Here is an 18511-nt window from a genome sequence, read left to right on the forward strand (position 1 = left end):
CTTCAATGTTTAAAAACCAGTTGATGACTGACATGAAGTGTTACGCCACTGCATTTCTATAATCATAATTTCAAATCCAATTACACTAAAAAGCTTGAATTTTGCAAGCTTTCCTACATGAAAACAGTACTTAAACTTTGAAAGCGTGTCCAGTGCCAAGCACACATTCTGTTATTACTCAAGGTAAATCTGATGCTCAACAACATAAAGTACATCATGTGAATAAAATTGGCAAAGGTAACGTTCTTTGTTTTATCAGAAGGTTTGTTTCCAACATTATTACAGAATGGATTAAAATTTTAGGTAGTGGTAATCTAAATAATTTTAATAAACTAGAGTATGTAAAAGGAATAAGGAATTAATGAAGGATCTCAACTTAAAGAGGGTATTAAAATCAGCTGCTATTACCTAGAAAAAAGTGGGACCACTTGTTCATGTGACATGTTTCTTAAAATGACTTGAACTAACCTGAATGGTAGAAAGAAGCACCTCTGATGCAGAGAATATCTCCTCTTGCAAACTTTGCAACAAAGGAGCTGTCTGTACTTTTTTCTGTAGCTTGCTAAGGGATGACCATTTCAATGACATGATCCGTGGCCTGAAGGAGCTGGCACGCTGGCAATAAATTTGAATGACTTGAAACGAACATCACTGATTCAAGAAAATAAGCACAGGACAGGGACCAAAAAGAAAATGAATGGCAGCATTGACAGTTCTGGATGTTTCATGCCATCCATGATGCTCGATTTTGGGCTGAAGCTAAAAGAAAATACTGTGCTCATCTGGCTTTATGTAACACTGTATGCAAAGCAGGCCTGTAACTTTATTTCACATGCCACCCTCTCCCATATAGTAGCTCTTTCCCTTAAATGCTCAAAGGCTGTATACACTTACCATGAGATAATTAACAGCAATGATTACAGTACTTCCAGTCCTATCTTTGATTGGTTTGTAATGCAGCTGTCCAAGATCTTGCTTCCCAAGTGCTCCCTATATGAAAAGAAGTTGAAAATAATTAATTATAAAATTCCACTACGATTGAAAATCCACTTTCGTTTCTTCTTAAAATTTTGAACGTCTGTTTGCATAACACCATTCTGGCAAAGAGGTAAGTTGAAGAAAGAATGTAAGAGGTTACCTGTAGAGTATCAGCAGCAAGCAGTAATTTACTCCTGAACAGGATAGACGTTGATGAAGACTTTTTCTCTATCTCCTCTTTTAACTTTTTCACATCCTTCCAAGTGCATGCAACCTGTAATTCAAAGACCAAGTTAAATCAATGGGCAACTTGACACAACCATTTCTACATACCATCCAGATAAGGGTTCATTTATTTTAACAATAGGCAAAATACACAGCATGTTAAAAGAAGTTTGTACTGAAAATCTCACAGATTAATAGTGCACTTGATTTTTAGTACCTAAATGTAATCATCACATATGCCTGGAAAATGTGTTGTATTCCTTGGGTTCAGACTTCTTTTACACGTATAACATAGGTTTTCAAAATTTCCAATAACATTAAAAAAAAAAAGCTTCAACAAATTTTGATTGGCTTATGCACAATTGTGTCACGAAAGAGATCCCAGAATTAGTTATGCTTATAAAATAATATTATTATCATCAATGGAGAGAAAAATATTATAGTTCGAGAATTTTGTTGGGCATTTTATGACAATAGAATGACACATTTAAACATTATGGTAAGGTGACATCACTGTTGCTGCTTATAGGCAGCAGTCCTAGTCTTGAAGCCACCATGAATTTGGGCTCCATCGTTGGTTCGCAGCCTCATATGAGCACTCCAAGGCTAGCCAATCAGGGGCTGTCTTATAACAGATGAAGTTCACATGTGCTTGCTCAGCTGTTTTTTCTCAGTTTGTGGAAGACTCTTGATTTACAGGTGAGTCATGGCGATCACTTCTGCTTTTCTGTTATGATTGCTTCTACGCGAACAAGCATTCATCAAGGTCATAATCATTTTATATCCAGTAAGCCCGATTAGAATAATTGTTTTATTAAAAACTTCAGGATCAACAACTCTTCCACTGAAGCATCGATTACCGCCTCGGTCAATTCCAGTCCAAAACAGCTTTTGTCTGCCATTTTTTTGTCACAGGTGCAAAAATGTTTTTAGCTTGCTTTAATGATGACACATTCCTTGACCATATTAGGTAGAGCAGGTATATGAACTGATAGCCTGTTCCGAGCCAATAAAAGTGCTGGAAATCTGATATCTGTAGTTCAGTTTTTAATGAATATTGTTCTTCAGATTGGAAATAAATTTAGTTACCTTTAACTTTGAAGTTCCCACTGTCATATTTACATTCAAACATACTAGCAAAGAATTCAAGCTAAACAAAGTTTAAGTCTATGTCCATTTACAGTATGTAATTGCAGCACACAATTCCCTTCAAGCATGCTGCTTCAGATCCCTTACTTACCTTAGTGCTTTAATGCATACTGAACAATGCACAAGCTATCATCAAAATACGGCGAACCACTTACCTTCATTAGCCAACAAAAGTCTTGTAAGAAAGTGCTTGGGGGATTATCATCCACTTCAATGATTGGGATATTTTCATCCAAGGTAACAAGCAACTTCTCATCATCACTGAATAAAATGGCAGCTAAATACACACCTCTGAGAGGTAAAACGACAACTTATTACAACTTGATATATAATTTGCAATCAGGTTCCTGTTCGACAGGCATGAAAAAAAAAAAAAAACAGGCAGCGTGAAATCTGGATTCAAGGAGGAGTGAATGAAAAGAGGGACTACAGACAAAACCAGGGAGCGTTACAGTAACTGGGGTTGACAGGCCTACACGACTCTCTTGTATGTGATCTGGTCTCTCTTGCCTTTGTCGTAAGTTCGCTCTCTCGAGTCCATATTTGAGTGAACACCTCTTTTAGGTGCTTCATGTAGGATTTCATCTCGCAATGGTTTTTGCAATATTATGTTTATTAAAGTGCCCCTGTGACCAAAAAATCAATTCTTACTTTTCTTTGGATTTCAAAACTTTGTTAACTAAACATTAAGCAACCAAAGCCATGATTTCAAAAAGGCACCTGTTTATTTTAATTAGAATTGGTCCGCCATTACTAACTTTAAGATCTTGAGAGAGCTGGATCAAGGAGAAAATGACGTCAAATACTCAGTCGTTTAAGAATGCAATGCATGTGGACCCCGCAGAATTAATATGCAGCACAGGAGTTTTGGGTCTTCAGACTTTTTCAAACTCACGTTTTGCATATATAATAAGCTGCATTCACATGCTGAAATTTTAAGCTAGTGAGCCTTTCACGTCACTTTTCCCTGGATCCAACTCTCTGAGGTCCAATCGGTTAGTTTTGATCTGCTCGTCCCTGACAAATCACTATATTTTGCTCAAACTCGCCCAATAATTGTTAAGTGTTTTAAGAGACTTCAGATTTGGACTTTCCTATTGCTGTGTGACATTTTTTCTTCCAACAAAATAGTTTGTCTTGATAATATTTTTTTACTTTCTTGGTGTTGATTCCCTTTGCAGTGATGTGAATGTAACCTTTTGGCCTCATGTTTTTGCAGTAATTTAATTCCCACTGACATACATGTGTGTTTGTCGGTGGCAAAAGTGTGTAATTCTACTTAAGGAGGCTCGAAAGGGTTTTTAGCTGCCCGAGCGAGAGTAACCCACACACGCCATAACTAAGAAACACGCGTCAGCTGAATGAATCAAATTTATATCAAAACATACCGGAAGTGAAAATACGGCGTAAAATAGCGCGAAACGGAAATAAAACCTGCGGAGAAAAATTGCCTCTATCTCTATCTCTTGCATGCACGTATCATTCACAATGGCACTTTAAACAAAAAAGTTTCGGGGAAATTTATCTAGTACAATTTTCTGTAAACTATAATATGCCATTTTTCGATATATCTTAAATTCTACTAGATAACTTTTTGTCATACTCTCTAATAAGTTAAAGAATTTAGGGAGATTTCCAACAAAGAAATAAAAACGGTAGGTCACCGACTTAGTTTTTCAGATAATTTTCAACAACTGAAGTTTAGAGGGCCTTTTTGTTGGCCTGGCGTGTTGCTGTGGTAACCGATATGACGTCATAAGTGCCCTCAAAGTATTACCTAACAATAGAGTTGCAAAGATATTTATAGTTTGCCTACACTATGAATTTTAGCAACAAAGAAACCCTTTCGAGCCTCCTTAAATTGAAGCTTTGACTTGGGCCCGGGATCTCTTCTTTCTTGAATGCCTGTTAGATTGTGCCTTGTATCAACGAGACAGCTTATTTTTTGGGGGCTTTCCCCACCATTTCTGTGTTTCTTAGCAGATTGTTATGCTCCTTGGATACGTTTACCTTAATTTGCAATTAATTACAGTCAAATAATAATAACTTTATTGTGCACCACAAAACAAGATATATAGGTGTTACAAGAATCTAGGTAAAAGTTGAAAATCTATATGCATACATATAAAACTATAAGTTCGAGTGTTTGCTCCTTAGGTTAAATAGCCAGAAATTGAATTGAGATCATAAATTCCATACTTATTACTTTAAAATATCAATTTAATTTAACAATATCAACAAAATTCTCATTAAGAGACATTCCTATCATGCATATTACAACGATTTCTCCTTGTACAGTTTTAAGGCTCTCAGAATGAAAGATTTTTTATGTCTATTTGTCCTGGAAAGAGGTACTTTTGTTTCGTAGACTGCAGTTTTGTTTAGATTGAGGGGGGTGCTTAAATAAGTGGCTGAAATTGCTACTTTCCAGCATATATACGTTCCAGCTGGTTTCTGGTCATTGCATCTCTTCTTTGCTCTACCGATTTTAGGGTGTCCTTGGGAAGTCCAAGAATTCTCAGGCAATGTTCCTGCACTCTGCCAAACCACCCCAAATCCGGATAGCATATGCCACCAATGTCCGGATTTCTGTGATGTAAATTGAAAGACCAACCTCAGCTGGAATAATAGCTTTTCAACATGCTCTCACGTGGTAGATGCATTTACTGGCTTTGCTTACGATATTTGTCATGTGAGAGTTCCACTTTAAGTCATCCTGGACTGCGAATCCAGGCAATTTAAACTGTCTGACTCTTTCAAGCTTCACATCCTTCACATGCAATGGTGGTGGAGTACCACTTGTTTTCTTGAATGAAATCGACATATCCTTTGTTTTCTTAGCATTAATTTCCATTTTATTGACAGCAGCCCAGCATTCCAAATGGTTCACCACGTCCTTCATACAGCTCTTCGAGTTTAAGGGTACAAGCTGATATTGTGTACAATCATAGGCATATTTGCACGTTGAGATGCATAACTCGCTTGGGATGCCTTCCTCGATGTCATTAATATGAACGTTGAAGAGTGTTGGATATAATAATGCCCCCTTGCGGCACACCTGCAATTACTTGGCCTGCTTTGGACAACACTCCTGGTAGCTTCACTTGAAACGTTATTTCTGATAAAAAACTTTGCGTCCATTTCTAAAAACTTCGACTAACTCCCATGGCGGCAAGCTTGGTCAACGAGGTGGCATGGTTGACCAGATTGAACACTTTTCGGAAATTTACAAACACGGTGTGCACACCGGCAAACTTGCTGCCAAGATCCGTAGCATTGTACCAATCCTACGTTACACAAGTGAGAGCCGTAAAACTGGATCTACCTTGGGTAAAAGCATGCTGATTGTTCGTAATTTTGAGATCATCTTTGTTCAGGTTAAGCTGAAACCTTTCCAACACTTTTGCAATTTGTGGCAGCACACATATTTGTCTAAAATCGTTGGCGATATCCACTGGGTTCTTAACTTTTGGCACAGGACTTACCCAAGCATGCTTGTACAATGTAGGGTACTTGCATTGCTGGATATTTGCACAAATTATGTCATGAATGAAAGAAGCAAGTTCGTCATTGAATTGTTTTAGAATCCAAGCAGGCACTCCATCTGATCCTGTGGCTTTCCGTGGATTTAGCCTTCTTAAGGGCAACTTTTACCTCGCCAATGTTAGGCATTGGTGGGGGACGATCAAAACAACACTGTCCACAAGATCATCGACATGCAGAGCAGAAGGTTCACGGTCTTTCCATGGTACCATTAAAGCTTCAAGGAGGTCATCGGCCATTTGCAGTAATTCTGACTTAGTTGGAGCAGACATATTCAAGTGATTACAATTGTTATGAGCTCCAGACAAACCATAGATGTATTTGAACCATTTGCTAGGATTGGAGTTACAAAAACTCTGAGCTTTGTTGCGGGTAGAAGTTCTGCTTGGCATAAGTGATGAGGCATGCAATCTTATCCTTTAAATGTTCGTATTTACTTCAGTGGCCTCTTTGTCTGTCACATATCAAGATCTCATAGGGATAGCATCATCAAGTACATTGACAATAACAGAAATAAAAGCAGCCACTTTTTCATCCACGTCTCCAGAGTTGTAAAGAATCGCCCAATCCTCAAGGTTAAGTTTGAGTCCGCGGGTGTTAACATTCTCTGGTTTTATTACACAAACTTTCCGGGACACTGAAGGAACCTTTTGTCTGATAATTGGTGTTATCATTAAACACTGATGGTCTGAACGTCCAATCGGTGGTAAATGCTGGACATCTTCATACAAATCAGGTATATTTGTTAGTATCTGATCAACAGTGTTATTGCCCCTTGCAGGAGCTTTTACATGTCTCTTTAAATTTAGGCGGTGGCACAACAAGCACGGGTTGAGCAAATTGAAGTCTCCATCAATAATTACTCCAGCAGATGGGCGTTCCACAAGCACAGAATCTACTCCCTGAGTTAAATAATCGACAAATTCTCGTTCACTTTCATCACTTTGAACAGGAGGGTAGTGCAAACCAACCATAAGAATGACACTGTAAGGTCTTGGGGTTTGTGGAGGTTCAATAAAAGCCAGATAACTTCTTTCTCGTTTCTCTCTAAATCAGATAGACGAGTGCAGTGTAGAGATGAAGCAATCTATACCAAAACACCACCTCCTGGCGTTGGGCGGTCAAGACGGTACAAGCAGTAATTACATCCAATATCTATTGCTGAGTCAGGAATTTCGGAAGACAACCAAGATTCCATAATTAAAACAGCAGAAGGCTGGTTAACACCAATAATGCCATGCAGTTCGTCCAACTTGTTTGAAACGTGACATATATTAGTCAAAAGTAGAGAAGGGATAGCAATAAGATTTATCGTCTTTTTCTGTTTCGTCACAGGCAAATGCTTCACTTTAATATTATTATTTTGGTTGCACTTCCTGGGGCGTAAAATTGAATATTTAATGTGCCGTTATGGCACTCACCCCTATTCAGTGGCCACCCTCGGTAAAATAGAAAGTGGAATTGGTCTGAAACTTACTTGAAAAAGTCAAGTTATTCAAATGCAAGCATGCTTATTGTAAAGACTTTTAACAGCTGTTTTACAGTCACAATAAAACGTTTAAAAATTGCACAACAAGAATGATAATAATAATAATAATAATAATAATAACAATAATAATTTATTTCACTTATAAAGCGCAAATATCAAGTGGGTTATTTTCATTTGCGCTAGAACAACAAGAACCAGGTAAAGTTAGTCTATAAGGACTTGTATACAAATATAAGAAATATAGAAATATCAATCGTACAAATGAAATTTTAAGGAAATCCGGTAATGAAGTCTTGATGAGAGCCATATACTGTAACACTTACGTACAGTTGTTACAAAAGTTACAAAACGGGAAACCCGGCAATAAAAAAAGATCCTAATGCCGTGGCAATTGTGCTTCCAGGTACATGTAGGAGATCTTGTGAGGAAAATCAAGTAGAAAATGACTATTAAGTTGATGGACATGATGGTGATACAGCTAACTAAATTCAGAAGCATAGCACCCATATCACACACATACCTCCACAATCCAAAAAAATAAAATATTTTAATTATTAATTAATTTGTTAATTTATTGCTGCCGATAGGCAGCCTTCACATTCTTGAAGCCATCGAGAAATTTTGGTTCAACAGTTCAACCCATCGTTCGCATTAAGAAACAGCCAATCAGAAATCCTGTTATATGGCACAGTCTAGCCAATCAGCAGCTGTCTCATAAGGAAAATTGACATGTGCTTGCTCAGCGGAAAATCGTGCTCGCTCAGTGGAAAATCGCATGTGCTTGCAGCAAGTCATAAATACAGTTGATCACAATCAAGGTTTCGCTGTTTACAAGTGAGTTTTGGCACTTTCCACTGATCTATTAATATAGCCTAACATTGTTACAGTCTATTACATGTCGCGTTACACAGTGTCACTGTCACTAATTGTTTTAACGATCAGTTCATGAACCAGTCATTGCTGTTATACATGTAGTAACTGTTGTTACACCACAGTGACTGTTGCTACACCAAGTATTTAGTTTATTTCCACGTTGCGCTAGATGGACAAAAGAAAGTGTCACTAATCGTTTACATGTTGCGTTAGACAGTGTTACTCGTTACAACTTCTGTTTTTGTTAACCAATATATTTCTTTTCCACTTTTAGCAATTGCTACAAGCATAATCCCAACAAAAGCCCTAGTCACACCAATAGTTACTTGTTAATGTTATATTTAAAAAAAAAACATGTAACCATGTCATTTTGCAAATAAAATAAGTTATATTTTTAATGAAATTCTCATTGTCGTATTTGCATTCAAAAACACCTTTAATGGCAGCACTCACTTCTCAATGAGAACTGCTAGTTTATCTAATATTCCTGTCGTAAAGGGAGATGTCTTGCCCTGTAGCCACATTTACAGCTGATAATACACTAGTCTAATATTATTATATGATCAGTAGTTCCAAACGTTGATAAATAAACAACAAAGTTAATGAATAGTTAGTGTTTTTTCATGCTTTGATTTATGAAACTTTTCCCTGGAAAACATAGGAAATGGCATATCAGAGGCCCTAAAAATAAAAACCCTAGAGGCCTGCCCCTTCGGAACTTGCTTTACTGCGCCTTCCTGTACGTACCTAACTGGAAAACTGCGCTATACTCCTGAAATTTCCTAAGAGAGCAACCAATAATAGGAAAGCAGTTGTTAACGGCAAACACGTCAATAAAGGAGGTGGATATGGCTTAGAAGTTCCATGTAAATACTTCATCACAGGAGACAAATTTTCCATTTCATGGTTGAAAACAAAGCTTGAAAAAGGATTTGAACTCAAACAATGGATTAGACGTCTTTTTGGCACGCTATACACTGTATTTGTATTTTTATGGTCGGTTAAATTGCTTAGTAGACATGTAATCATAATCACGAACAGAGAACAATACATGTGTTTTTAATGTATTTATTAGTAGTCACTTTCTACTTCGGATTCTTATCTGTCATTACCTTATGAAAAACAATGCCAAACCATGTGTATTTGGGTGGATGCTGATAAAAAAACAATAGAAAACCTTCATCTGGACGACCAAAGGTGGCCGCAGTCTCTTAACAGGCGTGGCCGCTTAATTTATAATTATAAGGGGCTTAATTTATAATACTCACAACTGAAAATAATTTTGGGATTTTGGTAACTGGCCACTTAATAAGAGGTGGCCGCTTAATAGGGCTCGACTGTAGTGAATTAATTAATTAATTAATTAATTAATTAAGCAAGCTTAATTTGTACGGTAATAAATTTACATTAATTTGTAAGATCATACAAAACACTTTAAAACATGAGCTTTTCCCCAAGCCTGTTGGGAGAATCGCAATAACATCGTGAACTGAAAGGAGGGATTTTACTGCTTCAATTTGCTCCTCTTTCAAGGCTACTGTTTGAGGAAAGCAAGCTAAACATTGCTGCAAGCTGTCAGATATAATAATAATAATAATAATAATAATAATAATAATAGCACATGTAAAAACATATGTAGCCGAGCATGAGAGATCGACTAATTGGCGAGACTAGAAATCAACTGAAAACAGATCAAACCTAATGTGGATTTTTGAGGTGTGGGGAAAGAAAAAGCTCTTGGAGCAGAGTAGAAAATCAACAAACTCAACCAAAATATGATGCCGACTATGGGAATTGAGCCCGGGCCACATTGGAGAGAGGCGAGTGCTCTCACGACTATGCCAGCCCTGCTCCTTTGATATATTGTAATTATTTATTGAAACCAAGTGTCAAGCTTGTGAATAATGCGCTGACAACTTGTTGTCAATGCTCCAGGATTAGCCAATCATATTTTTACATTGTGAGTGCAATGCAAGAGTCAAACTCGATAGTCTAACTCGATAGTCAAACTCGATAGTCCCTCTTTTCATTCGCTCCTCTTCGAATTCACATTTTGCATGGCCAATTTTTCGTATCTGTCTTCTCCTGGTGCTTGACTCATTGAGCAATGAAAGATAGACTGCTTGTAGACTAGGTTTGAAGAAAGTGAAGATACCGTCATCCAACTGGTGTCATATGACTCAACATTTGCATTTCTAGTGCAGTATCAATGACATGTAATCAAATTATTGATTTAGTATGTCATATCCCCACATTTTTATAAATGGAGTTCTTGTCCTTTGTGTCGAAATGTGGGGATATGATTAATTAATTTGGCTCATAGGCTCATTACGATAGTAAGCACGCACAACAACAGATACGCAGAGCTCAGAACAAATGCCAAAGAAATTAGCAATCCAGTTGTAAGTGCTTTTTTCATCACATGGCAACAACTTTGTTATGGAACTACCTACATGCAAACCAGCAAGAGGGGTTTATCAGCATAACAAAGGGGGATTTTTAGAATGCAACACAAACAGTCAACACATAATTTCACCTTTTTAGATGTCGAGCAAATTTGGGTGCTGAGTGAAACAGTAGATTTGTGTATTTTGTGAGACTTTTCTTCATCACAGATTTTCGACTTGTTCTTGGGGAAACACCACAGTCAGAAGCTGCCAAAAAAAATATATATGGAACTGAAAGTCTTTCATGCTGAACGTTTTTCCTGATAATTACACAGTGCAGACTGAAGGGGTATCATCAATTTTACAAAACGACTGACTGTCTCACCCGTCTGACTTCCAAAAGTATTACTGCGCGGTCTGTGTGCCACCATAGGTCGAAATGGTGAGAAATCTTCATGGCTTTGCCAAACCCGCCCAAACAAATCATCAATGACATTCAATCGACCTTGGAAACGAGGTTTAGAGTCGTCAACTTCATGCCATGCTGCAAAGAAACAAAACAAACTGAGTTTGAAACAGTCAGTACCTAAGTAGTAACACTGGCTATAATGTTAATAATACTAATTAGTGTATCTCTCCACGTATAGGCTATCAAAAACACTGGCTACTTGAAATTGAGTGATATATACTGGTATATTTATGAACCAAAAAATTAAATTTTATTAAGTCTTGGCTATCCCAAATCTTATCTGTTGGTATGTTGGAGGTTCAAGGTTACATGGAATTACAGTATCAGATAAAGTTGGTATCCAGCTTGGAAGGTTGAAGACTCTAGTCAGTTACTGACCATAGAGTTCTTACAAAGTAATCAAAACACTCGTCCATGGAGAATGAAGGGAGGATTTCGTCTTTTACATTGAAGATCTTTTTGACGTAACCCCAGAAATAATAATAATAATAATAATAATAATAATAATAATAATAATAATAATAATAATAATAATAATAATAATATATAAATATCTTTTATACTCTAATAATAATGGTAATAATAGAATCTTAAAGGTGGCTGGACGTGTAGAAGAACAGTTGACAGGTGTTAAGAGAAGTAAAGGTTGAGGGGAAACAATGCCTTGGTGGAAAAAGTGACCCACCAATCTGATAAACGAATCGAGAAAAGAAATTGGAAAGCTTGAGTCCTTGCAGAATACCATTTAAAATAAACACTTAAAAGCTCGACTACATGCACAATACAACACCCAAGTAAGGGGTTATAAAGTGATCATTGAAAGATTGAAACAGAGAGTAATCGCAAAAAGCCAAAGAATACAACAATATGAGAGCAGAGTGGAGCAATACCATCAAAACAGACCCTTTGCACACAATCGAAAGAGATTGATTGACCACCTGAAAGGCATAGAAAGAGATGTCAACCGAGCTAACGAAATCATGCAGAAGCACCTTGACAGTTTTGGAAGGAAATCTGGGAGAAAGATGTTAAGTATAATGAAAAAGGCAATTGGATAGAGAATGCTGAGAAAAAAGTGAAGGCTGATTTTACTGTGACAATGGAAATATTAAGGAAATAGGCAATCAAGCTAATTTAAATTTGAATTTCAATGAATCGCGATGGATATAAATACAGTGTAAATGTAATTCCGTTAGAAAACTACAAAACAGAACTGTAGAGTTTAAACTACATATGAAGAGTTTAAACTATATATGAAGTTTGAAGGGACCAAGGACGGACAACCCCTGGATGACATTTTCATTGGGAGAAAAACGTTATATGCCCTGAGCAGGATTTGAGCCCACGTCCCCCTGATTACTGGTTGGGTGTGATCACCACTACACTATCAGAGCAACCATGCTGGCTACATGGCCAATCTAGATAGGGAATGGGATTTTAGGTAGTTATCCCAGGACATTGTTTTTCTCCAACTACATGACACTGGATCGACAGGAACGACGATTCACAGGCGGACAAGAGAGAAGCACGTAACCACGTAAAATCCCATTCGCTATCTAAATTGGCCATGTAGCCAGCATGGTTGCTCTGATAGTGTAGTGGTGATCACACCCAACCGGTAATCAGGGGGATGTGGGTTCAAATCCCGCTCAGGGCATAAAAAGTTTTTCTCCCAATGAAAATGTCATCCAGAGGTTATCTGTCCTTGCTTCATTAATTAACTACATTTCACCCAGGCTTGGACAGTGAATCCATTTGTGATCCTCCTGGGGAGCAGAGATGCGCTGTTGGCTCGAGAGATCCTCATATATATGTGGTTCGCCCGGGAATTGAACCCGGGTCTTCAGATTACTAGTCGGATGCCTTCACCACTCGGCCACCAAACCAACCACACTGGCAACGTGGCTGTATATTAACCTTATTGTGGCTGGGTCCAGGGAGACAATTCAACACACATTTTCGGCAAATCAGGATCGCCTCACTACCCCCCAGTCGGTCAGCTATGCACGGTCCTATCCCCTTAGAGAATTATCATATAGGGTGGGAGGGGGAATCTGGACAACTGATTGCCTGCAATAAGGGGATAGGACCGTGCATAGCCGATCAACTGGGGAGTAGTGAGGCGATCCAGATTTGCAGGCAATCAGTTGTCCACATTCCCCCTCCCACCATATATGATTATATGTATATATAAAATTGTTATGGAAAACGAGGACGGACAACTTCGAGCGAAGGAAAATATATACAGTAAAAATTCTAAAAATGATAAAAAATTTAATAAAAAACGTTTCGGTCTGTGACCTTCATCAGTTGCAGTGCAGTGATGAAGGTCACAGACCGAAACGTTTTTTATTAAATTTTTTATCATTTTTACAATTTTTACTGTATGTATTTTCCTTCGCTCGAAGTTGCCCGTCCTCGTTTTCCATAACAATTTTAAATTATCTTCTCGAGGTTTGGACTGTGAATCCTTTTGGATCCTTCTGGCGCAGCATTTTTCTGGATGATTTATCTGCTGTTTTCCCTTGGTTTTGCACTTACTTCCCTTTTATTTTTGGCGTGGCTTATATACTCTCCGTTCGCATGCTATCCTTTGGCACGCGCGTATGTTGTCCTTTGGCACGTGCAGATGTTACAGAAGTCCTTTGTAAATACGTAACCTTGAAAATTAAGCGCAATTGTTCCACCAATGATTTTTTGCAAACTAGATGTGAAGAATACAAAGGGTATCTTAAGTCGCTAAATCACCCGGCAGAATTAGCTGACAATTAATTTAAACAGTTTGACAAGGCTCTTAAAATTCCAAGATCTGAACTTTTAAGCAAAAACGTTAAAGCCCACAAAAAACGTTTTTCCTCTGGTTCTCGATTATAATCCCATTTCATTAGGAAGCACTTATGTTTATTAAGATCTTCACCTCAAATCACAGAAATTTTTCCAGTTAAATCTGTTTTCCCTGCTCACTGTCGAACCAGAAGTTTTAGCACCATCTAAATTTCGACCAAGTGCTGCTGCTAATCAGACGGTCAATGCGGGCGGTTGTTTCAAATATGACAAAAACAGATGTGACTTGTGTAAGAATTTCCTATTTCAAGCTTCTAAATTCCAAAGCTCGGCCACAGGTAGGCATTATTCTATCCGACAAAAGTTGTCCTGCTCATCCAAAAATGTAATTTATCTCGCAACGTGCCTTAAATGTAATTTACAAAATGTGAGTTCTACGTCCACTGAGTTTAAAAATTCGATTTTGCAACCATAAATCCAATATGCTCAACAATAGAAGAACATGTGAATTGGCAGTACCTTATAGTAGTTCCCAACATGACATTTCTCAAATGAGTTTTATCATCATTGAGCAAGTTATATCCTTCAAAAATACATCACATTTAGACCAGTTATTGCTTACCAGAGAAGCCTATTGGATGACACAATTATTCACAATTAATCCGGGTGGCCTTAACAGAAAAAAGTCATATTAACTATAGCAATTAATTAGACTTTTTCAGATGTTCTGGTTTCAAAATGAACTGTTACTTGTCCACCTTCTATTTATTGATTAGTCCTTAGTACGTTTGGCTTTACCACATAACTTTTTGTCACTTGCTTTTATCCTATCGTTATTTTGCTTGTAATTCAAACCTTTTGTCTCTTAAGTTTCTTATATAAGCTTGCACCTCTGATATGCACAACCATTGTAAATAGTTTTTAGATTAGATTATTTTAGATAGTTAGTTTTTAGATTTTTTCACGTTTATCTGAAGAAGGCTGACCAGCCGAAAATGATATTAAATCAAGTCGGTCTTCCCCCGGAAGACATTTTTCATTGGGAGAAAAACTTTTTATGTCCTGAGCAGGATTTGAACCCACGTCCCCCTGATTACAGGTTGGGTGTGATCACCACTACACCATCAGAGCAATCATGCTGGCTACATGGTCAATCTGGATAGTGAATGGGAATTACGAGGTCATCCCGGGCCAATGTTTTTCCCCAACTAGATGACGCTGGATCAACCAGAACGATGATTCACAGGCGGACGAGAGAGAAGAGGACAATTTTGTATGCAAGTTACGAAGGTCTCTCGAGCCAACAGCGCATCCCTGCCCCCCAGGAGGATCACAAATGGATTCACAGTCCAAGCCTCGATATAGATATGAATTCTTGAACTCGGTTTGAATGTATTTTCAGAGAGTGCTCAACTCTTAGAGGGGTATTTACAATAATACTAAACTGGTTTCAAGACTTCAGAGTTAGTTCATCGTTTAATTACTACAGCTCTGATTCCTATGGCCAAAAGATGACCACACTCATCAGGTAATATTAGCGATCGACTGTTAAATTACAGAAACTGGCAATAAAAGCTGGATTACAGTTGCTATGAGTCAAAAAAAGCGTTATTGTATCATCTAAATTGTGTGATTGCTAACTCATTTCTCTTGTTTAGACTGCAGAGATCCTTTTTGCAGATGATTATAAATTTGAAACCAGTTTATTATACATATATATATATATATATATATATAGAGAGAGAGAGAGAGAGAGAGAGAGAGAGAGAGAGAGAGAGAGTGTGTGTGTGTGTAGGAGAGAAACCCTGACAATGCACACCCCAAATAATCATATTTTTAACTGAATAAATGTGTGAAAGAAAATTTGCCCTGAGCGGGATTTGAACCCACGTCCCCCCATTACTAGTCGGGTGTGATCACCACTACACCACCAGGACAACCATGCTGGCAACACAGCCATCGACGATGTGATTTACCTGGTTTAAGGTGTGGGCCTCCCGGGAAATTTTCTTTCGAGGTGACAAAGTAGGGGAGCCTATAACTTCACTTGAAACTCAACCAAGGATCAACTTAATGATGCATGACCGTAGTCAACTTAGCGGATGACAAGGAAGGATCCTAGAAGGATACAGGCTAATTTTAATTTTTAGAGAGAGTGTAGGAGAGAAACCCTGACAATGCACACCCCAAATATATATATATATATATATATATATATTGCATGCCCAATGTCAAAAGCATAATCGACAAGCACAATAAGCGCGTGCTAAGAACGCTAGAACCCAAGATAGCTAATGTAGAAAGATCATGCAATTGCAGGAAAAAAGACCAATGCTCCCTTGACAACCAATTCTTAACAAAGGGTATAGTATATCAGGCAAGTTACCTCAAGCGAGGGAAATGAGACTTACGTAGGGCTAACTGACACCGACTTCAAGGCTAGATTTGCCAACCATAACCAGTCCTTCAGGAATGTGGTGCACAGCAACCAGACAGAGTTAAGTCAATATGTGACCTCTCACGCGAAAACGTACACTAATGGTTTTCCGTTGAATGGCTAAAGCCGTTGGTTACCCATTGGGTACCCATTGTAGGCGTTGGAAAAGCCATTGGGCTTTTTTCTTTACCTGTTGAAGGCATTGAAAAAAGCTGTTGGGAAATTTTCTCCCAAACCGTTGGAAACGTTGGAAAAAGCCGTTTGGTTCTTTTTCCCTTACCCGTTGAAAGCGCTGAGAAAAGCCGTTGGGAAAATTCCTCCTACCCATTAAAGAATCCTAGCCGCACCGTTTTGGAGCGACTTCAGAATCAATACGTTGGCACTTCCAAATTTTGAAAACAAAGTTCCGATTTTAGGTAGATTTATTTTATCAAAGATGAGAATAACAGCATTAATTCAGTGCATCCATTACTTCATTAGCTACTGTAGTTGCAAAGTAAAATACAACAACTTATTATTTTATCCAAAGAAATGTAGCATTTCAAGTTGTTTTCAAAGCCGAAGTAACGATACATTCCAAGCAGTGCGTTCATAAGAGAGCTCTTTGCTATAAATATGATAAAAGAGTTCTGTATCATCAGTGAAGATGCTGAGGGGGCAAAAAAGCTCGCGAGAAACTCCAGGCAAGTGGTTAAGTTAAACAAATATTTTTCAGTTGAAATTTGCAATTGGTAAGTTCAGCATCATTCAATCACATTTAATTTGACGTTCGCGCAGGATGGGTCTTCGATCTTTGGTCTTCGTTTTTGGAGTCTTTATTGTCCATTCTACCTATTAGTGTAGTTATTTCAGCTTGAAATCCGTCCAAAACTCGAAGCGCTCGACCTCAAATAATATTGAAAACTCCAGCATTGGGAGCTCCAAGGATGCATAGCGGGATTTTCGTATACCGGCTTTAGATTGCTTTCGATCAAGCTTTGATACATGCTTGCAGCCGTCACGCCGTGTGCTCCTCTCTGATTGGATGATGATTTCTAATTAGCCAATCACAGAGGAGCAAACGTCGTGATGGCTGCACGCCGTCACACCAAAATCCAACTACGCTTCCTTGGAGTTCCGAATGCTGGATTTTAAAATTTTATTTGAGGTCCAGTGCTTCGAGTTTTGGACGGATTTCAGATACAATGGCATGAAAGGAAACCTCTGGGTTTCAGCTTGCTTGGTGCGTGATTTGAAACCTGTGCGACGTTTAGTTTGTCCATCGCACATGCAAATAGTCTATTCGTCATTTCAATCGGTGACACAGAAAATCTTTTGCTTTATTCTTCAGAGCATGGATTCTATGCAAGAACTCGTTTGTTTTTGCTGTCTTTTTAAATATTATGGCGTGTGACTTGTGAAAATAAATATTATTTGCAGCGTGCATGTTTACTTGAGGTTTTCACAAACAATTTTGCTTGAGTTGATGAAAATGCTTGAGCTCTAAACGTAACTGTGAATACGACTGGTGAAAGAAACTGGCTTTTGATAAAAAGAATACCGATTCAAACAGTATGTAAATTTCAGTCGAGAAGTTCACACGGCGTGATGATCGAGAGTTGTGTTGGTTGATTTACATCTCAACGTGTAAAAACATCTGAACTAGCTTTATTCTTAGCTTGATCGAGTGGATTCCATAAAAGACATTTAAAAAGCGTCATAAAGAGCAAGTATCATTTCTGGTGGCTGGTGAAAGAAACCATTAATTTTGATAAAACGAATACCGATTCACACGGTATGCAGATTTCGGCTGAGAAGTTGACACGGTGGTGATCGAGAGTTGTGTTGTCTTGAGTTCTATTTCATTTGCGACCTGATTTTCTACTTGCGTAGACGTCTGCTCTCAGTCACTGAAAATATCGAGCCAACATCATTTCGGATCATTTAATAAACGGTTGGTTACCAAAACTCCCCATTGGTCTTCTTGCAAGTGTTTATCAACAGCGTTGAAAAGCGTTGAAAGCGTTGGAAATCATCAAGCACCGTTGAAAAAAGCCGTTCGGCTACCCGTTGGAAGTGTCGGTAAAAAGCGTTGGGAAAAATTTTACAAACCGTTGGAAAAAAATTGCAACCCATGGGAATTTTTTGCGCACCCGTTGAAAGCGTTGGAAAACCCGTTGACTACCCGTTCGTTAGCC

At 38.1% G+C, this 18511-nt stretch overlaps 1 protein-coding gene and 1 non-coding gene across 3 annotated transcripts in view; both read right to left on the reverse strand.

The window, feature by feature from the left end:
- The window catches only part of LOC137969397 (ankyrin-repeat and fibronectin type III domain-containing 1-like), a 210957-nt gene that overhangs the window by 37912 nt on the left and 154534 nt on the right, over nucleotides 1-18511 (reverse strand). For both annotated transcript variants that reach the window (XM_068815613.1, XM_068815614.1), the window contains exons 15-20: nucleotides 11030-11188; nucleotides 10794-10911; nucleotides 2508-2643; nucleotides 1139-1252; nucleotides 895-990; nucleotides 469-615 (exon numbers count right to left, since the gene is read on the reverse strand). In XM_068815613.1, the coding sequence (XP_068671714.1) occupies nucleotides 469-615; nucleotides 895-990; nucleotides 1139-1252; nucleotides 2508-2643; nucleotides 10794-10911; nucleotides 11030-11188 (770 nt within the window). The remainder of the gene's footprint in view (nucleotides 1-468; nucleotides 616-894; nucleotides 991-1138; nucleotides 1253-2507; nucleotides 2644-10793; nucleotides 10912-11029; nucleotides 11189-18511) is intronic.
- Trnat-agu (transfer RNA threonine (anticodon AGU)) lies at nucleotides 12928-12999 on the reverse strand. The gene has a single exon. It is a non-coding gene; the product is annotated as a tRNA-Thr (tRNA).

The sequence above is a fragment of the Montipora foliosa genome, chromosome 9, assembly GCF_036669935.1.
Source record: "Montipora foliosa isolate CH-2021 chromosome 9, ASM3666993v2, whole genome shotgun sequence".
Lineage (NCBI taxonomy): Eukaryota > Metazoa > Cnidaria > Anthozoa > Scleractinia > Acroporidae > Montipora > Montipora foliosa.